General features: G+C 43.4%; 7 protein-coding genes across 7 annotated transcripts; 3 read left to right on the plus strand and 4 right to left on the minus strand.

Moving 5' to 3' along the window:
• Positions 1 to 12: 12 nt before the first annotated feature.
• BDB00DRAFT_465354 (uncharacterized protein) lies at positions 13 to 2,089 on the minus strand. Its single transcript, XM_053117478.1, has 9 exons — positions 1,979 to 2,089; positions 1,726 to 1,916; positions 1,419 to 1,619; positions 1,156 to 1,341; positions 1,039 to 1,072; positions 941 to 956; positions 673 to 822; positions 432 to 585; positions 13 to 342 (listed from the first exon to the last, which is right to left on the minus strand). Exons 1-9 carry the CDS (start codon positions 2,054 to 2,056, stop codon positions 159 to 161), a joined length of 1,194 nt encoding a protein of 397 aa, XP_052978270.1. The 5' UTR covers positions 2,057 to 2,089; the 3' UTR covers positions 13 to 158.
• A 13-nt stretch (positions 2,090 to 2,102) lies between these two features.
• Positions 2,103 to 3,708, minus strand: BDB00DRAFT_830716 (PAC2 family-domain-containing protein). The gene is made up of 7 exons (XM_053124059.1): positions 3,391 to 3,708; positions 3,156 to 3,309; positions 3,032 to 3,090; positions 2,833 to 2,951; positions 2,573 to 2,730; positions 2,434 to 2,502; positions 2,103 to 2,330 (listed from the first exon to the last, which is right to left on the minus strand). Exons 1-7 carry the CDS (start codon positions 3,454 to 3,456, stop codon positions 2,260 to 2,262), a joined length of 696 nt encoding a protein of 231 aa, XP_052978271.1. The 5' UTR covers positions 3,457 to 3,708; the 3' UTR covers positions 2,103 to 2,259.
• A 2,226-nt stretch (positions 3,709 to 5,934) lies between these two features.
• On the minus strand, positions 5,935 to 8,074 carry BDB00DRAFT_465656 (uncharacterized protein). Its single transcript, XM_053117479.1, has 8 exons — positions 7,788 to 8,074; positions 7,506 to 7,677; positions 7,271 to 7,403; positions 7,022 to 7,156; positions 6,726 to 6,837; positions 6,499 to 6,639; positions 6,301 to 6,348; positions 5,935 to 6,214 (listed from the first exon to the last, which is right to left on the minus strand). Exons 1-8 carry the CDS (start codon positions 7,929 to 7,931, stop codon positions 6,155 to 6,157), a joined length of 945 nt encoding a protein of 314 aa, XP_052978272.1. The 5' UTR covers positions 7,932 to 8,074; the 3' UTR covers positions 5,935 to 6,154.
• Positions 8,075 to 8,217: 143 nt separating this feature from the next.
• BDB00DRAFT_766096 (uncharacterized protein) lies at positions 8,218 to 8,634 on the plus strand (the record flags this gene model as incomplete). Its single annotated transcript, XM_053119566.1, has 3 exons — positions 8,218 to 8,290; positions 8,383 to 8,469; positions 8,591 to 8,634. 3 exons carry the CDS (start codon positions 8,218 to 8,220, stop codon positions 8,632 to 8,634), a joined length of 204 nt encoding a protein of 67 aa, XP_052978273.1.
• A 1,373-nt stretch (positions 8,635 to 10,007) lies between these two features.
• BDB00DRAFT_830721 (uncharacterized protein) lies at positions 10,008 to 11,545 on the plus strand. The gene has a single exon (XM_053124060.1). It carries the CDS (start codon positions 10,315 to 10,317, stop codon positions 11,098 to 11,100), a length of 786 nt encoding a protein of 261 aa, XP_052978274.1. The 5' UTR covers positions 10,008 to 10,314; the 3' UTR covers positions 11,101 to 11,545.
• Positions 11,546 to 15,923: 4,378 nt separating this feature from the next.
• Positions 15,924 to 18,842, minus strand: BDB00DRAFT_830727 (uncharacterized protein). Its single transcript, XM_053124061.1, has 4 exons — positions 18,077 to 18,842; positions 16,770 to 17,886; positions 16,479 to 16,662; positions 15,924 to 16,392 (listed from the first exon to the last, which is right to left on the minus strand). The coding sequence occupies exons 1-4, from the start codon at positions 18,621 to 18,623 to the stop codon at positions 16,345 to 16,347; spliced, it is 1,896 nt and encodes a 631-aa protein (XP_052978275.1). The 5' UTR covers positions 18,624 to 18,842; the 3' UTR covers positions 15,924 to 16,344.
• Positions 18,843 to 19,550: 708 nt separating this feature from the next.
• BDB00DRAFT_465818 (uncharacterized protein) lies at positions 19,551 to 20,703 on the plus strand. Its single transcript, XM_053117480.1, has 5 exons — positions 19,551 to 19,836; positions 19,915 to 20,014; positions 20,100 to 20,177; positions 20,247 to 20,343; positions 20,421 to 20,703. Exons 1-5 carry the CDS (start codon positions 19,733 to 19,735, stop codon positions 20,609 to 20,611), a joined length of 570 nt encoding a protein of 189 aa, XP_052978276.1. The 5' UTR covers positions 19,551 to 19,732; the 3' UTR covers positions 20,612 to 20,703.
• The last annotated feature ends 1,851 nt before the right edge of the window (positions 20,704 to 22,554 follow it).

Below are 22,554 nucleotides of genomic sequence, written 5' to 3' on the forward strand. Positions count from 1 at the left end.
ACTTTATTCGCTGAAACTAAGAACCGAGTTTTATTGATCAACACAATTAAAGTGTCGTGGACGGCTGTCAGTGTCGCTTATCATACTCTTCTAAATTCCATAAACATGCCTCTTTGGAGTCACAAATATCATCATCATTGCCAATTCCAAAGTGTCGTTTATTTCTTTCCCTTTTTGAAATCAGACAACATTTGTTCATACAAAGCGTCGTCGACTAAAACTTTTGCTGCTGCTTTTGCGACGCATCGTGCTGCCCGTATGGTGTTTACGTGAGCTTTTTCTGTGCGCGCAGCCTTCATAAAATCTACAGAGTGGATCGGCGCATCGATACCAATGCCAAAACTAGATGATCAAGGTGAGATGAGAAAAAAAGCTACCATCATCAATATAAGCGTTTCTCTTTTGGGTTTGTAGGTCTATACGTTACGTACTGGGGATGAGTAGCTGGTAGAATTCTTGTAACGTTGCCGAAATCCGTGCTGCCGGTCAAAATCTTCTCTTCCTCGGATCGAGGCAAGAATTCAACATTTTCCTTCTCCATGTATTCGCGATAGATATCAGTCAGGGTATCGTTCATAAACACATCTAGTAGAATTCATTTCAATGTTATTTTAAACCTAGTGCTTATTGTTCTTGCTGCAATAACGCTTTATCTCTGTACGATCTGTATACCTTTCACAGCTCCATTAGGGTCCCACGTTATCTTGAGCTTGCAACCAGTTGCATTTGCTGCAGACTGGAAGCAGTTTTCTAACTTTTGTTTGAGCTCAACCAATTGTTCGTATTTGAGAGAACGCGCTATAAACTTGCCCGATACGTAATCTGATATGATTATGGCAATGGAGATAGATAAGTCTTCTTTTCTTTTTTTTTTTTTTAAAAATATACACCCTCAGTGTTCAAAAATAGAGCTACTACTACTGTGCAATTTACACTTTACCTGGGATAACATTGGCCTGATATCATTTTTCACCGGATGATACACATGTTAATACTGATTTTTCTGCTTTGGTTATCGACTTCAAATAAGTTCCTCACCGACTTGCCGCCTTCCAAAATAATACCGTGAATTCTACGGAAGGGAAGAGAATGCTTGAGTATGTAACCCCACACGCCCCTTATTCAGAGAGAAACGTAGCAGCAGATGAAACTTACCTGTTGCTAGTCAATGTCTGTTGTCTCAACATGGAAACATTGTTCCATGCTTGCATAAATGCATCGAGAGCATTAATGCCATCCCACGGCTTCATACCAGCATGTGTAGCTTTACCAAAGAATTCAACAGTAGCCCCGTCCAGTGCAAGCATGTTGCAATAATTTACATCGTAAGGATACGGATGTCTTATAAGTGTTCGCAGTAGCACTATTGTGAGTTCCCTGAACATGACTACTAGTAGTAGTATTGATAAGAAGCTTACAACATCAGTGCAAAGTCGACTCTTTTTTGAAATTCGCCGTTCTTGACGAGAACTACTTTTCCTTCAGTCGTCTCTTCCGCCGGCGTTCCAAACAGCACAACCTTGCCCTGGATCAATTTACGTTCCAACAAGGCTTTGATAGCCACAGCACTTGCGACACCACTGATAGCAATCAAGTTATGACCACAACCGTGTCCGACTCTATAATTACATGTTTTCCCCCACACCCCCCAGTATCCACATACGTTAAAAATGAATGAAATGCTCCTTTCCTTCCATACATTAGGTTCTTAATATGTTGTATTACCCTGGTAATGCGTCATATTCGCTGCAAAAGCCAAGTCTACGACCCTGAGAGCTATTGGAATATTCAGCCAAGAAAGCTGTATCCAGGCCCGCAACCGAACGAGTTACTGTAAACCCCTTCTTCTCCAGGTATCCGGTAAGTAAAGCATGAGCATGGAATTCCTCATTGCTTGTTTCCGGGTCATCGTGAATCTATAACGGAATGAATTTGCCACCTTTAATTTCAAAATAAAAAAGAACTCCCACGAACTTACTTTCAAGCTAATGTCGCGTAGCTCGTCATTAATCTCGTCAATAGCTTGTGCAACAACATGCTCGATATGTGTGTCCATAATAAGTTGCAAGAAGAGACAAAGAAGGGCGCGGGCGGGAGTTATTCTTCATGCACAATAAAAAGTTAGAGCTTTTGTGTTACACCGAGACTCGGCAGACAATAATGCAATAGCTCGGGTCATCGTGGTGGTCAACAACCAAGCGAAGATTGAGAGTTTCTCTTTTTTTTATTGGTATTATTATTATTCTCATTGATGTTTTTTTATTGATACAGGTCTTGATTCACTGGTGCGCCAAAGAGATGATCCCAGCTTTTGGGCGGTGTCCATGGTCCTTTTATTTAGGATAGAGAGAACAAAAAGGTCAGCAATTATGAAGCATGAACGATGGATTCTATTTCGCAACAGCCCGCTGCATGAATAATAAGGATTCTTACCTTTTGTTGAGCGGATCTCAGTTGCTGTGTTGAAGACGTCAGCCAAATGAAAGCTGTCAGAAACATTATCTACAGAGAATGCATGTTTAATCGAAATAAATCTGGGGCATGACAGACAAAGAATAATAAGATGGCGTACCTCCTTCCAGAGCAAACATGACAATCATGGTAGTTGGCACTTGTGCTTCATTTAATGCCTTATAGAGTGATTTGCCAATTCCAGTACCATGGAGCAACTCTTCACTTTCCAATTCAGAAACGCCCTTTACTGGAGAACCAAGAAATCGGAATGGAATTCTGTAAGCGTTTATTTATATATGTCCAACGTTAGCGATCGTTTATATAGAACTGAATGGCCATTGGGTGTGCTCTCTCTCTCTCTCACACGTTTTTTCTTACCCAGTGATCTGCAAATCTGTTCGCATACTTGCGTCGGCACTTGTTAAAACAATGACTCGAGAAAACCGGTATTTCTGGATAAATGCAACTAGGTCACGAATATATTGACGTCGCGTGCCCTATACCAACAACGATACAATCATGAGCTATCCTCCTCGATAATTACAACTGTTTGTGGTCTACAAAAGAGCTTACCTACTTTGATTGTGGGTGCTCGCTGTTGTACCATGGTCCATTGTTGGTCTTTGGTCTGGAATACTATAGGAAACATAGTGTCAGTCAAAGTTATATTTGATCAAAGTATTATTACGGACTCTATATACCTTCAACAGCCAGTGAAGCGCCAGGTCTGTCTTCTCGAGCGCCTGCAACAGGCATGACAGCTTCATTCGCAATAAATCCGACGCGTTCGGGTTGAAGTGTATGAATCAAGAGATCGCACGTCAGTTGCGGAACATTGCCGATGGAAACCGAGGGCTATGTAACCAATGCTCTTAAATTTCAGCAAACTGATAATAGATATTTCCAAATATAAAAAGTTGAAAGATTTTAGTATACCAGAATAAGTGTGGAGTTGGCCAATTTCTCGGAATCGAAAGAAGGAACAGGAACAAATGAATCCATTGGTATAGTATGTAGTGTGTTAACGCCAGATAACGCGCGGATCTGGAGGCCTTCGTAATCACGCCTGACTTTCAAAAATCAATGTTCGCGCTTGGAAGAAAGAACCCATGACAGGCACAGTTTAACATGATGGCTAGTAGGAGTAATATGCTGGTACCGCTGTTGTTTGCTGCCACCAAAAAGATAAGCAGCATCTCTTTTCTTTTTGGCTCCTCAAATCACCTGTCACCCCTATCAGTTGTAATAATTTTCCTCATTGCCGGTCCACCTAGCATCGTAAAAATAAATAAACACTTAGTCGTTGGCAAATAGCCATAGATAAAGGCAGATACATGCATGACCTTCTTCTCCCAGTCCTTCCAAATACTGGAGCCGCAGCACACAACAATGGCTTTGGGACTCCTTGAAACGCCCGTGGAAACTTGGCAAGACATTGCTCGCTATTATCTACCAGACATGCTTTTTATTTCATATAATTTTATGCATTTGTGGCCTGCCAAGCGGGCGACAGCACTCGTTTAGCGGACTCAAAATAAGCCATCATTAGTCGCAAACGCTTATTACTCTTTTAAGTCTAGCAAATGACGTTCTCGTATACTGCCTTCATAGACAATGAGCTTCCACTCCGTTTCTTCATTATTTCCTCATTAGCATGTATATGCTCCCTATATGCTGTATCCTTATTTTATACAGTTCATTGTTATACAAGCTTTGTGTAAGCCCTACAATAATCACGGCAATAACTTTCCATTAAGTAGATAAAACCAGGCGATAATTACAGAAAAAGGTAAATGATGCATTTTTTTTTATTAATGCTGGTATCGTCGTTGACATTACTTGTTTTCAAGCGTCTCTTTTTCAGCGTATGTTTTGTTGCAATGCTAATTCATTAAGGAGGATGGATCGCAAACTCTTGAGCAAGGACGGACGCATTAGCATCGCCCAGCTCAACAAGGTAAAAGTAACCGTCAAGAACTGTCGGGTATGGACGTGAACACATCCAAAGCGGTTTAACAATTACTATTACTATACATTCCTTGCTCAAGGACTGCAAATCAGAGGGCGTGAATGCTAAAATGGATGGTATAAATCCAGGCAACACGTAAATTTGAAAGAACTTTCTTACATAATCTTCACAACACAAAGCCGGGTGGGGGGGGGAGGTAAGGGGTGAGTGATCGGATTTTCGTTAGGGGCCATTGAAGGGTTATGCTGATGATGAAATTGTTGTCGTTGCAGCCAAGTAAGTAGGCGATCTCCAAAACAGTTGGATTAATCCACTCTCGATTTGGCTCCTCTCGATCCAATATTACTGCTTCTCCTCAGTCTGTGATGACTTGCAGACTCGAACAACAACAATAAAACAGGCACGTTTTATATGATTCGTAGATAGCATTCAATAAGGTATAGCAGCACAAATAACCCTGCGTCCACTCTTTGAGTAGAAACCCCAAAATTATAACTCAATCCCCTCTTTTTTGCCCCTAGAAAAGCTGCTAAATGATTATTAGCGCTTGCCTGCATAACATCATAATGCTGCTGCTGCACACACACACACACGATGCCAAAACTGGCCAGGATCTCCGCCACAGCGGTAAAAAAAGAAAGTGTACAACACCCTGCAGTTGTGCACCTTAGCTTTGGGGGGTCTCGTGGAGGGCCTGTTATGACAGAACAGGGTACAATTGTGTGGCTCACCTTTTGTCATGCTGCATTCCACTACTACATATATATTTTCATGTGCCGCAGCTTTCCATGCCTTATTTCCCAAATCTCGTTTTTCATGCACGATGACGCTAAGCAAATTCTGGACTGTGGGGTCTTGCTGTATTTCGCAGTAATGAAGCTCTTGTATATACTACTACTATATCATCATCATCATCAACATCGTGTACATCACATTATAGGTTCTATCATATCTACCCTGCGTTTTCTTTCAAAATGTTCCATAACCAACCCCCCACCCAAATTGGTTCTGTGACGTAATTGTCTCCAACTATTACCACCACACTTTACCATTCTGTTGCAACATAGGGGGTTGAATAGTAAAAAGACTGACAAAAGTAGCGTATATGTAATATCGGTTATATTTTTAATCAACTGTATAGACATTAGTGACGGACCGGCGTGTAGATTCTCAGTCCAAGTTAGCGTCCACATATTAACAAAAGTGAGGTTGTTTTGAAAGATGCTTTTATTATTTATTGTAAGTTGGATGGTATTAAAGAAAAAGAAAATGTAATGTAGTAGATTGATCATATGTTCAGAAAAAGAAAAAGAAGGTGGTGGTGGTGGCTCTTCTTGGCATAAAGGGGGATGCTTGTAAACAAAAGGAAATCAAATAACTGGGAAAGAAAAGACAAGTACAATAGATGGTGTAGTAATAGTATATGCGCGTGCATGCATGCATTCGTGTATAGTGTGTGTGTGTGTGTTTGTGTCAATGTGGTATAAAGATGATGTGAGTGTGCGTAAATGTATATATGTATAATGTGTCTGTGTGCAAAAGTTTAAATGGGTTGTAGTTCGATGGTGGAAGATGATGATATGGAAGGGGTGGGGGGGGGAGAGGAGCAGGTAGCAGGAAAAGCAGAAAAAAGTATAGTAGAGATCTAAACGGCGCTGTATGTACGGTGATGGTAAGAGTTTGTGACAAGAGGATGGCAATGGATATGATGCACGTGGCTTCTTGTTCGTTCTAATGCATGTTGTCAGCCATGTCAGCGAGCAGCTGTTCTCGTTCCCGGCCGAGACTGTTCTATAAGGCCCAAAGATATCCGGGTTAGTAAGCGAATAAAAAAAAGGGGGAGGGGAAAGGTCTCTCTTTCTATAGGTATAACTTACGAGTTGAACTTGAGCGTCTTGAACCTTCAACGATGCCAGTACCATATCCTAGCAACAACAATGAATTTTCCAAATAAGTATATCGCAGTTCGTTTCCAAGGTGACGAAAGGTGAGGGGAGAGGTTGAAGCACTAACTCTATATCCTTTCTAAGCAGAAATGTAGAAAAAGGAGATGACAGTGAGGTATAGTTACTTACAGAAGGTAGGTTGCCATAGCTATCGACCATTCCGCTCTTTTCGGCCAAGATTGCCTCTAAAGAAGCCATGTCATGTTCCAATGTCTTGATAGACTCTAGCCTGAGCTCATGCTGATCAATTTCCAAGCTGTCGAACTCGTTCTGGAATGATCTGTAAGTTAGTATACCTTTTTCTTCTTCTTCTCATAAACCCAACCCCCTTGCATATATATATATATATACATTACCTGCATTCTTGCATACGCATTCTTTGATTCTTTGTTTTGCTGCTGCATTGCGAGTGCTTGGTCATTCTCATGACTGTTACTCTGACGACGTTGCTTCACACTGGAGAGAATGCTAAGTAGAAAGATCGACGATCCCCCACGTTTTTGAAAAGGGAGGTAGAAATGTGTCAGCAAAAGATTCAAAGGAGGTGGGGAGGGGGGGAGTTTCTTTTTGTTTACAACAAAAAAAAAGAAACTTTTTTTTGATTTGGATATACATCCGCGGCCATATCTAAAGTCTAAAAAGCTTAACTCACCCTTTCATCTTGTCTAATTCACCTTCCGCGTTTCGGATCCGACTCTGCAGAACATACTCAGTTTCTTCAATCTCCTTTTCTTCTAAGCGAGTATCCATCGTCTCCATCGTCAGCTGAGCGAGTGCTGTGTGATAGCTAAGTGGGGAGGGGGTTTTTTTAACGTTTTCATGCAAATTGCATTTAGTACATGACAGCACCCGTTATAAGATCCAAAAGGGGGGGAAGCAGGAGGAAGTGAGGAAATGTTACCTGCTCAACGAAGTATCATCCAGCCCTAGGCGGACTGCAAGAAGTCCCAATGCATCCAGAGCACGTGTTCCTTGCGTCGACATGGACGATCGGCTTACCTCGAGTGCATCGAGTTTCTCTTGCCACAGAGCGGCTTGAAGATACAAGAGGAAAAGGGTTATCCCCTTAGGGGTTAATATATATATATATTATATAGACTTCCCTTGACGTCATATGCAATCAATCGAATAGATACCTTGTCGTGCGTTGTCGTCACTTAATTGTCGCTGCGTGTTTAATACCATTTCCATGATATTGCTGGCTTCCTCGGTTTTTTTATGCAGTTGTTGCAGGTTGTGTAGCGTATATTCGTCTTTTTCAAACGACGGCATGCTGACTGGATATAGGTCGTGAAGCCATGCGTCGATCTGTGGGGAGGAGGGGGGTTTTTTTTATTAGCCATTTACTTAGCAAGAGCAACTGAATGGGTCCAGTATTTAAGCTCATGGGCTTGTCAAAGAGATAATGGAATTGTTACCTGATCCCATTCATTCTTATAGTCGCACGAGGGTACAAGAGAAGACTGACTTATCAGGTCTGAAGAAGCAAAGGTGTGTGCTGGAATGGCCATGCTTGAGTTGTTGGTCGAAGTAGTCGTAGTAGTAGTAAAGGTGTCTTTCATTGCGTTTTCTTTGAAAAGTGGAGTTGTTTAAATACTTTCGGAAACAAAGCCGTGCATAGGAAATCGGCGCGCGCGCTCACTCTAGGCGATTATAGAGGGCAAGAAGGAGGAGTTTTTTTTTATGTTCCCTTCTCAGCCTCCAATATAGAGCCGCCGCTGCTTTCACTCTGCTGCTTGCGACGTCATAGACTGCCATTTGATTCTCAGCTTGTTTATTGCCCAACTCGCGCGCTTTTACTTCTCAGTCCACAATAAAGAACCTCCCCCACTCTATTACACACACAGCATGGCTGGCGCATTGCGTAAATTTGCTATCGAACGTCCCGTCATTTTCTGGTCCTTTGTCATTGGCAGCATTGGTGAGTTATTTTTTATTTTAATTATAGCAACACACAAATCTATAGAATTGGTTCAATTGCTAATGTGTATTAATGGTTTTGACGTGGATTAGGACCTGTCATGGTCTGGACTGTGCCACCGATTCGTCGCAAGTACTTTGGCTTCCAGGGTTATCCTGAGCTCCCAGTGACCTATCCCAGTACGTAATATAGAAGCAGAGAAGGAGGGGGGCGGTGTACATATAAAAAAGGAAAAATAGGAGGAAGAGAGTGCAAGTGAAAAGTGTTCGAGCTCTGACTCATAGGATTTCTTACACACAGTCCCTAACCGCGCACGCAACCCACCTGCCGGCTACGAGGATTAAGGACGAACAAGAAAGAGAAAAGAACGTGTCCTATCTACTTGATAGATGAACCGACGTGACCGCCCAACACAAAATCAACCAAACCATAATCATTTCCCGAGCAACAGCAAAGAACTAAACTGCAAGGCAGGCAACTATCTCAAACGAAAGAAATAAAATAACAATGATCATCTTCCTGCGGTGTTTTTTTTTTACACTTTTTGATATGCAGTATAACATTAACCCAGAGTGGCGTGAGCCTTTTGGAAGGCTGGAGGGGATGAAAAAGTGACACCATGTGTGTGTTCCTCGGATCAAGCAACAAGATTATTTTTTGCAATGGAAGCACATCCAAATATGGGCAATGACTACAAAAATAAATGCATCCTCTCTCTTTACCCACAAGACAACGTGTGTCACGCAAGAATGAATCGGTGTAAACCTGTTAAACTGGCGAGCTGGTTACCAAGGTTATATACTCATTTTGGACCCGTTCATATTCTTGAAGCGTGTCTGGTGTTGAATCAATTCGACAATGTCAGCAATAAAATAAAATTTGGCAGCAGCTAATACATAGTCAGCTCTCTATAATTGCTGCTAGTAGAAAGTCGCTTTCAAAAGAGGGGACTAGACACCCCAAGGAGGAGAACCTTGGCGAGTAATAAAGAGTTGTTTATACGCTGAACAAGTTGGTTATAAAAAAGGAAATGCACCCTCACGTTGCTACTATCTAGTAGGTGGTAGCAATGGCAGTTGCAAGAAGTGGCTATCATGGAGATAAAAAGGTGATGGAATTCACATGGGACACAAGGAAAGTGAGAGAGAGAGAGAGAGAGCGATCTACTCTCCGGTTAGTTTATTAGCAGCATAATGAATAATGAATGATGAGATTACATCTTATAAAATGAAATTAATAAGAGACATAGCACCAGCGTGTCTATGGGGGGGGAGTGGTAAGTTTTGCCTCGACCACAGGTCGGCGGAATTGGCTCGATACGGAAAGAGAAACTGCTGCTGCCTTTCGGTAGTTGTCATGGCGAAATGAAAAACAATGGGTTGCCGTGGTTGCTGGTTGGTAGGTTGGTAGGTGGGGGGTGGGGGAAGGTGGAGAGAGTGGGCTTGCCAATTGATCGAGAATTTCCTCCCCCTCCCCTCCCACCCCCCATGATCATTGGGAAGACCCAATGGACCAGACCCTACTTTGTGCGACACCAAAAATCGGACGACATCGTCTCTCCCAATGAAGGCTCATATCGGGGAAATGAAAAAAGCACCTATTAATCTCTGCTCTCCCCCCACCTCTCCCCCCCCCGAAATTCCCTGCCAATTAAGCCACTGGAGTTGACATGTTGGCTCGAGCGAGACACGCTTCCTAAGAGCGCACGCAGAAGAAGGTCCTCCACCTTTTTTTTTCTCACATCGCTCCACTTTGGCCTTTGCCCTTGCCTTGTCTGTCTGTCTGTCTCTGTTCTGTCGCTAGTTCATTTGGGTATATAAAAAGCCCAATTGTTCCCGTCCCTTTTCCCTTCCTCTCTCTCTCTCGCTCTCTCTCTCTCCACTTTGATCCTTTTACTGCTGCCTTCTGCCCTTTCCTTCTTTCTTCTTCTTCTCTCACGTTCATATACTCAACTCGCACCTACTGCATCCCAAAACTACAACTAGCATTCACATCAACAAACAACAAACATCAACAACAACAAAATGTCTGCATTCTCAGTGTCTAGTCTGCTCAACAATGAACGATCGCGCTGCAATCGCCCTGCCGTGCTTGATATCTCCAATCTCCTGTGCGAACAAGACGTGTGCCCCTCTCTCTCATCACCCGAGAGCGCACCCTCGAGCGGATCATCCTCACCATTGACCAGCTACCCATTGCCACCTATTTGGGCGCTGAAATCAGACGAACGCATGGTCATGAGCTGGACAAACGACTCTTCGTCCTCACTGTCGAGCATTGGCAGCAGTGCACACGACTCCATCATCTCCTCTACCTCTACCTCTACATCCTTTAGCTCCATCTCTTCTTCTTCATCATCATCATCAACTCCTCCTTCCACACCAGCAAATAGCAGCAGCAGCAGCATGAGCATGAGCAATAGCCATCCAAGAAAACTGCCATTAAAGAAGCAACATCGCCACTATCATCCCCACGATACCAGCAGCGTCATTAGCAGCAATCACAGCGTCAGCAGCAGCTGTAGCGATGACGAGCAGGCCTCCACCACATCCTCTACCTCCTCCTCATCACCACCTGCACTCAAAGCCAAACGACGACGAGCCAATGCCAAGCAGCTGGAGGTGCTGAACCGCGTCTTTGATCGAACGGTGTTTCCGTCCACACAACTCCGTGCTGAGCTGGGTCGACAACTGGGTATGAGTCCTCGGACCGTCCAGATTTGGTTCCAGAACCGACGTCAGGCCATTCGAACACGCGAGCGACAACGGCTGTTGCGTATCGTCCGAGATGAATCTTCATCTACGGACTAGATTATTAATCATTTATGTCTCACTTTTTTTTTTTATTTTCCTTTGTTCTGTTATACTATCTCCTCCTCCTCCTCTCCCATCGCTCCATTCTCTCCTCCTCCTCACCCTTCACACCCTCCCCCCCACCTTCACCCACTATCTCCGATTTTTCGACACTTTGTATCACCCAAGTCCTTCCTTGATATGCTTTTCATATATCCGCGCTCTGTACTAGCCCTTTCGTTTTCTATTATTCTTTCCACTGGTTTGGAAATATTCATAATTCTCGTTTTCGTTTTTTTTTTCGGTAGGAGAACTACAACTACAACAACAACAACTACATATGCATTCATCTCTCCCCTCCCCCTCGCGTCAGTCAGCAATTTGTAATTTTTTCTTTCTTTTTCTTTAGCAGTATATTCTTTTATTACAAGCCCAACTGGATTCATGTTGTCAATAGCCAAAAAAAAAATAACAATCATATATCATTCACCCATTTCGCCCCCACTTGTTTGTAATACTACTATTAATACTAATAATAATAAAAAGACGTATTCCTCCAAAGAACATACACATGTCCCCGAAAGTATAAAGGAAAACAAACTTTTTTTTTTTTGCGGTCCCGATAAGCTGCAGCTACTACAATGGACCCGGAAATGTGGGTTACCATGGAAGAACATTTTGGTTTACCCAGAAAGGATGTTTTGCCACGCGCTCGCTATGCAACACAACACACTTTCTCTTCGCACTCTAATTACTTGGCAATTGATTACAATAATTGAGATTTGTTGCTGCTGCCTACTGTTGCTAAGCTGCAAAGTTGCTAAGCTGCTGTTGTTTTATGATGGGGGCCGGATGAGGATGTCGCACGGACACACCTAAACAAAACAGAACAGCGCAACCTTGAATATCAATCGAACCCCCCTACCAACCATCTTGTTTCTTTCCACGTAGAGTCACCTCCATCTGTGTTGATCATCGGTAATATTTCGCACTCTTGGTTTTCTTCGAGAAGCATACACATTTCACAAAGAAAACCCCCCCATGTTACACAGAACAACCCCACCCTTATATGGTTTGGTGGGAAATGAAGCGGCTAGTAGATATATAGTGTAGTTTACATAATTATGATACCAAGCATTTTTGTTATGAAAAAAAAAAGCTTATTAGTACTAATTTAGCGTTTGCATCCTGTGCATTGATTTCTCTACTCTTGCAATTCTTTGTCATTGAAATGTACGTAAACGACCTAAAAGAATAAGAAGAAAGAAAGTAGAAATTCTTGAATACATAATTAAAAATACAATCTTTTCAAAAAGCTGGGTTGTTGACTCTCTCTCTCTTTCTTTCTCCATGTGGCATCCAAAAATTGGGCCAAGCACAAGTTGTCATTGCTTAGTTTTGAGCCCAGAAGTGGCGCCACGTATTTTCGACGAATCATTTTTCTCCAGATTTTGAAAGCTGCTAAGCATTGCATGCGCAGAAACTTTCCTTCCACGGTAGTACTGATCTACATCGAATACAACACACACACATATCCCCGTTTCTCGCTCTATCCATGGCATAGTACTCTAAACCAAGTTGGTTCTTAAAGAGCATGAATGCATTCTACAGTTGTTGTTCGTGTATCTCAGCGATTGGGAAGAGAATGACACTCGTTCAGCAGAGCAGAAAAGGGAAAGAGAGTGATCCAAATCGTTCCCATGTCAATTGCTGTTAGGCAACGCCCTCTCCCTCCTACACAGATATCATGACGCCGGCCTTTCTTTTTCTTTTGGCACCTGCACGGGGATGATGACAACTTATGTTCTTTCACGTCAATCTGGCTCGGGTGCTGAGTACGGTTTTTCCTCAACGTATGATACGTTTATTCTTCCCGGTTGGGCTTTTTTAGAAGCAGCGATTCTTTTTTGCAACCCTCCAATTGCCCCATGTTGCTCCAATTTCGGCATTTTAATAAATCCAGCAACAACAACGGCAACAACCTCCACCCTCCCCCCCCCAATTAATTAAAACATCTATAAAGAGTCGAAAACCATTTAGACATGCTTACATGAAGGGATCAGGGTTTTACTTTCATTAATAATCATAAAGTGACTTCTTTAACTATATCTATTAGATCTCAAGGCTTCGACAATAGTAATACTAAGAGTGCTGTATAATGATGATCCATGATGACCTAAAGGTCAACAAGAGGAGTTTATTGGCGCAGTCCCCGGTCCATAAAGAGCGCTGAAGAATGTCGATAACAACGTGCATGTAGAGATACATAACCACGCGTACAGACGACGTTATCATGGCATAATGAATGTGTCCGACGCATTTTATCCATAGGCGACTCCTCTACTAAAGGCAACATCTAAGATTGGGTTTTTTTTCCTTCCAATCAATATAGAGCGATCACACTCACAAAATATGAAATAGCAACATATTCGCAATTGCTATGTATACACAAAGTAAGAGTAATCAGCATTCTCTTTGTTTTTAAATCACCAAGGTAACACTAAATATGCACGACGGCGCAGTGCCCGATGAACAAGAACCGCGGAACATGAGCGCTCTTCACCCTAAATTTTACGGGTTAGGCTGCTATGTAGCTCATCGTTTTTAATTATCAAGTGCATTTTTTCCGTCACAGGATTTACCAAGGCCTGCTACGGGAGAGGATGGATCGAGCATATGACATAGTGGAAAGAGGAGGAGGGGTAGCAGTAAGAAGGGTGACGAGGTAGGAGAGAAATAGAGGAGTTGATGCATATGCATGATGATGGAATAAGGTGTGGCGGGAAGAAAAAGGTGCGGACAATGGGCCCGATAAATAACAAAATAAGAAGAGAGCCGATAACGCATTGATTGTTGATTCAAGTTCGTCATGGCCCCACTAGTAGTTGGCTATGTCATCGAAGCGTGAAGGGAAGAAACATAAATACGCAGGGCCACACACATAAAATATATAGGTACCACTAATGTATCCATGGAAAATGGGTCGCTTATATACATAATAACTTAGCAATTGATACATTCCATGTCCTCCACAAGTGTATTCCAACACTGTACACAAGCAAAGAATCAATTGTAGTTGATGTAGTAGTATCTCATCACATTATCAAAAAAAAGTTGCACACTCAAACTCTTGGTATAATACTTTGCCAGAAGATTAAAGTTCTTGTGTAGGTAGAGGTGTCTGAGATGATACTATGATACAAATCGACCCAAAAAGTGTTACAGCGCAAGAAAATGTTTTAAGAACGGGCTGCTCCAGCTACTGTACAGTACGTAACAAAAGTTTTTGCTCTCATGCCGCTCCAGCTTTGCATGTCACAATAATAAGAATCACTTTCTTTTAAAATAGCATATGTGTGTGATTTTCCATGCATCGTGTGTAGTTTGTCGATGCAAGTCATTTATTGTAGTTGCAATGCCCGCTTGTACACAATTTCCATGAGTTACAGAGAGACACCTGTTTGGGTGACATGTAGTAGGCTTTTTCCCCAACCCCACCCCCCATCCTCCTCCTTGTGACAGGTGCTACAACAACCATAGATTACAATTGAAGCATTTCTGTGTTCAATCCCACAGAAAAGAACATCTTTTATTGCTTTTAGAAACAAATTATAATAATAATAATGATAATAATAATACTTGCACTGTTGTAAAGAAGCATTTCAAGACAAAATGATCTACTTTACCACGTTTTATGTGGGATCTACATTGGGTTATCAAACTCCCCGTTTGTCTAGTTCAATCCAACGGCGACAAGACCACGACGACGACAATGTTGGAGTTTCAATTCGTTCGCTCATGTGTTTATAATGCATCAAAAGTCCCATAATCTATGTCCAAAAAAAAGCATATAGCGCATGTTGCTACTCTTGTTGATATATGAGAAGAGCAATTGAGAACGTGAGTCCCATGGAAAGATCCTCCCCCTGTCGTTTTGCTGTTGGTGTTGTTGTTGTGTACAATGGTATGTGAATATTGGGAGTCAAACTGCTTACGCGTTCATATACACAGTACGTTGGCTTACTATGAGTGAGTCCTAACCCGAACCCGAGGAAAAAATAGAATGCGTTCTGTGACACATTAATGGCATACTTTGTGATCGTGTACACTATGTAAGTTAGCAGGCAGAGTTTGATGCCGTCTCTTTTTTTTTTTTTTTATCAAGCGCTGCTAAGCAAAGCCAAAAAAAAAAAAAGTCAGTTATTGGTGCGTCAAGACTAATGGTGACGGAGCAGTAAGCATGTGCTAGTACAAGAAAGCTTAATTTGCTGTTGTCGTAGCACGTAATGCTACGGAGCAGTACAAAAGATAGTCTCGATCTCGGGCACTTGAACGGGTTATCAGAGCTATCATCTACCTTGTACCGAGATGTGTTGCGTGAAGAAGGTACAGTCCTCTAATATAAAGCTTGCAGGAAAGGGGAGGGGGAAACGGGCGGGTCAAGCATGTGGTGTCGAAACGAAAAGAGGTGTCGACAGCCGACTAGTGATATGCGCAACGAAAAGTAATCGCGATTTGGCTTTAATTATCCTGCATTCATGATACAAATTATTCCCCAAAGAGCGCATCAAGAAGAGTTGGTCGTGCATTGTGGCACAAAAGGTAGGACAGCAACAAACCCTCGTAGCAACGGAGATGACAGTGCTTCCCGGGAATTTTGCCGGACAACGTTTCTCCCTCGGCTATATCCTGAAAAGGCTTTTTTGCCACGCGCGGTCTTTAATTGCGATTCAGACAGTGTGTGTCGCAGAACAGATCACGGCAGGTGGGCCGATATGCACACACACACACACACACACGTTCAACAGGCACAAAACCCTAAAAAGAAGCTACGGTAATTTTTTTTTAATAATATAAGCAATTTGATAATATAATTTTTATTTTTTTGGGCACTGGATAAACTACGGAATATATAGGTACTAAACTAAAGATTCTTTTTTTTTTTTACGCCGCGAGATTTTTTAGGGGGAGAGGGGGATAACTTGATAAGATACGGAAGAGAGGGTGAGAGAGGGTGAGAGATAAACGCCATTTACACGAAACAAAATAAATATATACACGGTAAAATATATATCGCTGAAGAAGGAAGACGAAGAAGGGCAAGGGGTGGGCGGTTTCAAGAGAGAGAGAGAGACAGGCATTCTAGAAGGAGCCGACTATGAAGAGCAGGAAGGACAAAGGAAGCAAAGGTTACAAATTTTCACTTTTACGTTTTTTTGTTTTTTTTGTTTGTTGTTTGGATTTTTGCCAAAGAAGAGGTTGCTAGCGTCTTTTGGGTGCGTTGGGCTTTGGCTTGTGATAGACATGGCACTAGAAAAGACAAGAACGATTCCCAGATTCAGTACAAGCAGCAAACCCCTTTTAACCAAGCAGCAAGAAGCTGTGTTTGTGTTTACCTTATGCGCATGTCTGTACCAGAGCACGCTGTTTTTTCTTTTTACATTGCTGACCGAGACCCACTGACGACATTGGTGGCACAGCCCTTCAACCAGGTCCTGGTCGACCCAACGCGTCTCCAACGGCTGCATGAATTCTTTACCCGATACTGACGAGATACCATGGAAGAACTGCTTGTGATACCTGTTATATCCGCAAAACACAACATACATACACACACAATGAGCCCTTTCGCCCTTTCTCTCTTTTTCTTTCCAACTCCTGTTTTTTGGGAGGGGGGGGGTACTTGCCAGAAAGCACTGTTTTTCAGTTGAAGCCACTTGCCAGGCTGACACGTATCGCACAATCCTTCCTTGGCTTGGCCATTGTATCGAACCCACTGAGGCGTGTACTTGTCACCGACATAGCGCAGCTTTTGTCGTCGAGGGCGAGCCTCGGGATCCACACGCGCTGCTTCGATATCCTTGAGCGACATGTCGGGAAAGTCGGGGTCGCCAGGCTCAACAGCTGTCGACATGTCGTCCTCGTCCACTTCCATCCGGTTCTTCTTTCGTCTGTTAGGTGAGCGCACAGCACCCGTCGGCATCGGTGGGAACTGGCCAGGCAATGGCGCGTGCATCATGCCGTCGATAGGGATCGGTAATGGGAGTTTACCCACATGCTGATAATAGTAATGTGCATGAGGATGGCCTGGCGGAGGACCTACTACTGCTGCTGCTGCTGTTCCTGGTGGCGGTCCTGATGATGTTGCATGTGGATGAGGTGGTGGTACTGCTGCTGGATGGTGCATGTAAGGATGCGGATGATACGGATAGTAATGTGGATGTTGCGGTGGTGGCGGTGGATGTGGCATCGTCGACGACGACGACGACGATGAACTTGTTGTTGTTGTTGTCTGGTCACCAAAGTCGTGTTGTTGTTTCTGATCAGACGATGCTGACAACGGGTGGATCATGTTGGCTGAGTCATGAACAGGGTACGCGCCGACAGCAGCAGCAGCAGCAGACGATGGCGGCGGGTGCAACATGGCAGGCGACATGTCTTGCACGAACGTCAACTTTGCGGTTGGATGGAGATGTGGATGATGGTGGAGATGAGGGTGGAAAGGATGATGATGATGAGGAGGAGGATGGTGTTGCTGTTGATGAGGATGGAGATGATACGGTAGTTGCTGAGGATGGACCATAGACGACGCCGAGGACGACGATGAAGATGAGCCTGACAGATCTTGCAGGAACGTGGATCTGTCGGAAGGTAAGGATGCCCACGTCATGCTTGCATCGTACGAATGCCTCCGCGGACGGTTGTTTCTGTTTCTGTTTCTGTTGTTGTTGTTGTTGTTGTGCGAGAGCGAGTTGTCCGACGCAACCGAGAAACTGTCCTCCTGCCACGAAGCTGGCTTGTGTTCTTCTTCCCAGTTGTTTTTGTTGACGAGAGATGGGTGAAAGGAAGAAAGTGTGTGTGTGTGTGTGTGTGTGTGGATGGTCATGGAAATTAGCTTTTTTATGCGCATAAATTTTCTCAATATTATAGGGTTCCCTCCCCTCCCCACCCCCCCCCCAAAAAAAAATAATAGAATAGAAACAAACGAACTAACCAGAGCTGTTATCGTCGGCTGCTGACGGGTCCTTGTCATCATCGTCCGTAGAAGCAGTAGCATCAGTAGGATCAGCAGCGGGGGTAGAAGGCAACCGATTAAAATTGGCCAGCAGCATGGCTGCCTCAATAGAGTTGCGTTGCTGTGATAAATGCAAGCTCAGTTGTGCTTGAGCCTCGTCGTTCAGTCCTAACGGCAACCCCAGGACGGCCGGACTGCTCTTTCGTTTGTCAAAGACAAAGGCAGGAATGGCAGACAATTCAGCGTCCTGATGGTGATGTTTCAGGGGCGGCCAAGATGATGCATAAGGCGGCGACGGCGAGGATGACCGTCCTTCGCTGGTCACCGAGCCGTTGCAATCTGGTTCATTGACAGACGCTCCACGAGAGGGCACAGTGGCCATGGGCGGCAATGAAGGCGGCTTGCTGTTGTTGGCTTGTGTCAGGTTGACTTGCGCATAATGGAGCACCTTGGCATCCTCAGGACGGTGTGTTGCTGCTGTTGTTGCTGCTGTTGGCGGCGGAGGCAAGTATCCTTGAACATCCATGTTGAGGCAATGTATAAATTTTTTTTATTTTTTTTGGGGTAGTCAATGAGAGCAAGAGCGGGGAGGGTGTGTTAATAGTAGCAGTGGTACTAGCAACAGCAGTAGTAGCGTATGCGACGGAGGTTGGGAGAGGGGTGGGGGAGGAAAAGGGAAAGCAGCAAAGGCAAGAAGGACGGTGGAAGCACGACACAGCCAGGAACCAAAATTTGCTTGTTTGCAAGAAAAAAAAAAAAAACTTTTTTTTTCTTTTGTGCCTTAATGCACACAGTCCGAATTTCGTCTTTTTTTTTTACACGATCGAAAATGACAACTACACATGCTGCAAAGCGTATACAGGATGCTCACAACGACGATGATAGCAAAGGAAAGAAGAGGAAAGGGTGCTTGCTGGATTCTTCTCTCTTTGCACCCTTCGCTTGCTCGTCTCTCTCTGTCTCTCTGTCTTTCGTTTTGTTTTAATCTATCGCTGAGTCATGCAATTCTTGTGTTGTTTATGCATTGTTTTTCCCTGTCTTCTTCCGCAGAGTGACCACTCTTGTTAGCTTTTCTACTAGAGCCTTTCCAGAGCAGCCCCTCTTTTGGCACTACATCTGCTCTGCTGACCAGCCCTTGGCATGATTTCCACCCTCCTTAGACCCCACTCTCCTTCAATGGCCAAGATCAAGTCGACATGTAAAAAAAAAATTATGATTGGATCTACACTTGCGAACCCGGAGCCACTGTGATTCATGCTCCGCCTATGCATCCATTAAACGATGTGTACGTCACTTTTTCTTCCTTTCTCTAGCAGGACCACCACCCACTGCAACGCATTGCTCCGGATCAGAGATACTGGCGTCCCATGAAGCATGTCTTTGAAAGTGCAGAGTGCTTGCTTACGTGTGTCGTGGTTGCGGAAAGACAGTCCAGAGTCATTGCTTTGATGGTTACACACTGTCGTACATGCAAGCAATGCTTAAAACACGAAAAACAAAATAGAAAAAAGAGAGAGAGAGAGAGAGAGTGACGTTGGCCCTATCGTTTTTCTGTCGGAAACATTTTATGTTCCCCTTTCTTTATTGTGTTCCTTATCCCCCCCCCACCCCTTTTTTTCCAATTTCAACAAAGAAATGACCAACAATAACCGTCCATCGCCACGACGATCCAGAAGCACCGTTGCCCCGTTCACTGTGAAGCGAAAGCAGGTCAATTATGAGGCACTCGACATGAACAGGTGAGAAAAGGAGAGCGCTGCGACGACAGATTGAGGGCGTACAAACACTTGTAAATATTTACCGACTTTTATGCAAAGTTCACAGTGCTCCTTAGCCAGCTTGCTGTGCAAGAATAACGACAGCAACAACAACAACAACAACGACAGCAGCAGCAGCAACAACAACAACAGCAGTCGTGTGAGTCATTGATACTGGGCCTTGAGTCCACTCTTTCTTTTGAGTCCATAGTGTTAATGACTGCTTCCATTTTCTTCAAGTAAAGCCACCAGAGGACTTTACGCGCACCTTGATAGAAAACAAAGCAGCAGCAGAGCGGAATGCAAGAGTACAGCAGCTGGAGGCAAGTTATAACTTTCTCTCAATGCACCACAGTGATAGTCGGCTCATGATCCTACGTGCGTCGTCATAGAAAGAACTGAAGCAAGCGACGCATGATCAACAGACGTGGCGCCACAAGTGTCGTTTGCTGGAGAGTGAGCGCGAAAAGTTCCAGGCAACAGTGACAGGTACAATACACCCCACTCGTCTACCGTTCACTTAAAGTGTTGCTAAGATTTGCCCCTCCCCCCCCCCCTGCCACCAGATCAATGCGAAAAGGATAAAGAGCTGTTGCAAATGGAGATCAAGATACTCAAAGAAGCACATCTGAACAAAGTTCAGGAAATGGCAAGTGCCATGGCGCAACTGCAACGAACAGTTGCTTTGTTAAGGGAACAGCTTTCCAAGCATGGTCTTGCAGAAGGTCGGTGTCTTCCCATAGGCTGTGCAGGGTAGTACAAATCAAAATCATGCTTATGCACGCCACCGGCTTCTTTTTTTTGTCTTTCGGGCTATATTAGAGAGCAACACAAAAAGTGACGAAGCAATCGATGCCATGATGATCCATTCGAACTATAAAGAAGAGGCCGAATACATCAAAGTACTGTACACTTTAACTCTATTAATTTAATATGTAAAATGCTCATCTTACGTTTGTCCATGCAGAATGCATATAATTTGGCCAAACGGAAAAGTACCCAGGATTCAGCAAGCCACCAGCTATGGATAGATGTTCAGGTAAAAAAAAAATAAATAAATCTCAACTTGGAAAATTGAAATAAACTGACTTTAATGTGTGAATGTAGTCAACAGCTCAAGCGTTGCAACATCAAGTGGAACTATTTCAAGCCTGGAAAGCGGTGGCAAATGTCCCTATTGAGGATTTAGCGCGTCTTATGCGTGACGACGACAAGTCATCCACGGCCGGTAGCTCGCTCCGGAAAGCTTTGTTTGGAAGGAAAGGATCCAATAAACGAAAGACTTGACACACATCTCTTTTTTAATTTATCTCGACTCAACTTTTCCTCCCCATTCGGTGGGTGAGTCCAGAATATTTCCAGTATCCGTAGATCGTCTCCTCCTCTTCAAGCTCACCCCCTCCCCCTAATAAACCCCCTCACGTTCCACTATCCGTCAAATTTTAATTAATAAAAAAAATTACAGGTCGACACTTGACTGGGCAAGCATTGATGCTGGTTTGTTATCAAGTGATACAGTATTGCTAATGCATTAACTAGTGTGCGTGCCTTTCCCCCATATGACGCCCGTTGCACAAAGCAAGGGGCTTTTTCTTTCCACATGGAAGAGACACAAAGGACTTTGTACTTTAGTGCCATGTGGTAAGTTACTATGCATGGCCAGATGATGAGAGAGTAAATGTAACCAGTCAAGGGTGCACATCATGAGAAGAAGAAGGTGAAATTGCAATAATAATCACACTTTAAAGAGATTACTCAAATATGGCAATTTCCAATTACATAATACATGACAACACCTTAGTCTGTGGAAGGTTAATAAGAATTATGCATCGGGTGTCAATCAGTTTAGTCCAAATAATTAGCCCATCGCTATCATCATTCCTTCTATAGCGATGTTACGTCTCTAGACTTATTTGATTTGCTACTAAGATGGAATGGTTGTAAAATGATTACGAGCACCCTATAAAGTAGGATGTAATATATCTCAATCATTTAGTAACAATATAGGATCTTGCAGTATACTCAATGTACATCCCCCAGCAACAAACTTCTCTTTAATATACGTATTTGTGGGACAAGGACAGGGGATGCATCACATGCAACACGGAGCGGTTCTTATATCCGAGTAGCCATAGATATCCTACCATTCAACTAAAAGATCCTAGTACAATAAGAGCTTTGGTCTGATCTGTAGTTTTGTTTGCCTTATACATTCTCGGACAAAGTGGAGCAATGTTCTTTTGCAAAGTCTTTAGAAACTCTTTTGCTCTAAAGGTTGGAGGGTCAAGTAGTGGTTTTGGGTGATGGAACTTTTTAGCTGGAGGGTTCGCCACACATCCACATAGCCATTTGGACTGGTAAGTCTGCTGTAGAAGAACTATAGCACAGCTAAATAATGTTACTGCTCAATTACCAGCTGTTGGTTCAAATATGCGAGGATTGGTTCAAAAGAATCAACTCCATCGTTGTATATCGTGTTGCAATCAATCAGGTAAGTGTCGGTTTGAGTATTCTTCTGAGCCCAAGTACAACCGCAAAAGGATTTAGATGGCAAGAGATATACTGTATGTGTATTATTGAGAATAGCAAAGTTCGTTTGTAAACCCATACAGCAAATATTTCGCGAGGAGATGTGGATGTGCAGTTAAATCAAGGGTATCACACACGTTCGTATTTATGCAAGTATTTGACATAGTTTGA

Source organism: Zychaea mexicana, assembly GCF_025766255.1.
Source record: "Zychaea mexicana strain RSA 1403 chromosome Unknown BDB00scaffold_52, whole genome shotgun sequence".
In the NCBI taxonomy this organism is placed as follows: Eukaryota; Fungi; Mucoromycota; class Mucoromycetes; order Mucorales; family Lichtheimiaceae; genus Zychaea; species Zychaea mexicana.

Excerpts from the sequence above, each read along its gene's own strand:
- BDB00DRAFT_465354 (XM_053117478.1), bottom strand. The coding sequence starts at position 2,056 with ATGGACACACATATCGAGCATGTTGTTGCACAAGCTATTGACGAGATT. Across the intron at positions 1,342-1,418 it reads GTCGACTTTGCACTGATGTT|ACATCCGTATCCTTACGATG; the intron begins GTAAGCTTCTTA and ends AACACTTATAAG. Across the intron at positions 1,073-1,155 it reads CAGACATTGACTAGCAACAG|AATTCACGGTATTATTTTGG; the intron begins GTAAGTTTCATC and ends TCCCTTCCGTAG.
- BDB00DRAFT_830716 (XM_053124059.1), bottom strand. The coding sequence starts at position 3,456 with ATGGATTCATTTGTTCCTGTTCCTTCTTTCGATTCCGAGAAATTGGCC. Across the intron at positions 3,091-3,155 it reads CGCTTCACTGGCTGTTGAAG|TATTCCAGACCAAAGACCAA; the intron begins GTATATAGAGTC and ends TGTTTCCTATAG. Across the intron at positions 2,731-2,832 it reads ACAGATTTGCAGATCACTGG|AATTCCATTCCGATTTCTTG; the intron begins GTAAGAAAAAAC and ends AAACGCTTACAG.
- BDB00DRAFT_465656 (XM_053117479.1), bottom strand. The coding sequence starts at position 7,931 with ATGAAAGACACCTTTACTACTACTACGACTACTTCGACCAACAACTCA. Across the intron at positions 6,838-7,021 it reads GAATTAGACAAGATGAAAGG|CATTCTCTCCAGTGTGAAGC; the intron begins GTGAGTTAAGCT and ends CTTTCTACTTAG. Across the intron at positions 6,215-6,300 it reads AAGACGCTCAAGTTCAACTC|AACAGTCTCGGCCGGGAACG; the intron begins GTAAGTTATACC and ends TGGGCCTTATAG.
- BDB00DRAFT_830721 (XM_053124060.1), top strand. The coding sequence starts at position 10,315 with ATGTCTGCATTCTCAGTGTCTAGTCTGCTCAACAATGAACGATCGCGC.
- BDB00DRAFT_830727 (XM_053124061.1), bottom strand. The coding sequence starts at position 18,623 with ATGGATGTTCAAGGATACTTGCCTCCGCCGCCAACAGCAGCAACAACA. Across the intron at positions 17,887-18,076 it reads AGCCGACGATAACAGCTCTG|AACACAAGCCAGCTTCGTGG; the intron begins GTTAGTTCGTTT and ends ACTGGGAAGAAG. Across the intron at positions 16,393-16,478 it reads GGTACAGACATGCGCATAAG|TGCCATGTCTATCACAAGCC; the intron begins GTAAACACAAAC and ends TGTCTTTTCTAG.
- BDB00DRAFT_465818 (XM_053117480.1), top strand. The coding sequence starts at position 19,733 with ATGACCAACAATAACCGTCCATCGCCACGACGATCCAGAAGCACCGTT. Across the intron at positions 19,837-19,914 it reads GAGGCACTCGACATGAACAG|TTCACAGTGCTCCTTAGCCA; the intron begins GTGAGAAAAGGA and ends TTTTATGCAAAG. Across the intron at positions 20,178-20,246 it reads CAAGAGTACAGCAGCTGGAG|AAAGAACTGAAGCAAGCGAC; the intron begins GCAAGTTATAAC and ends GCGTCGTCATAG.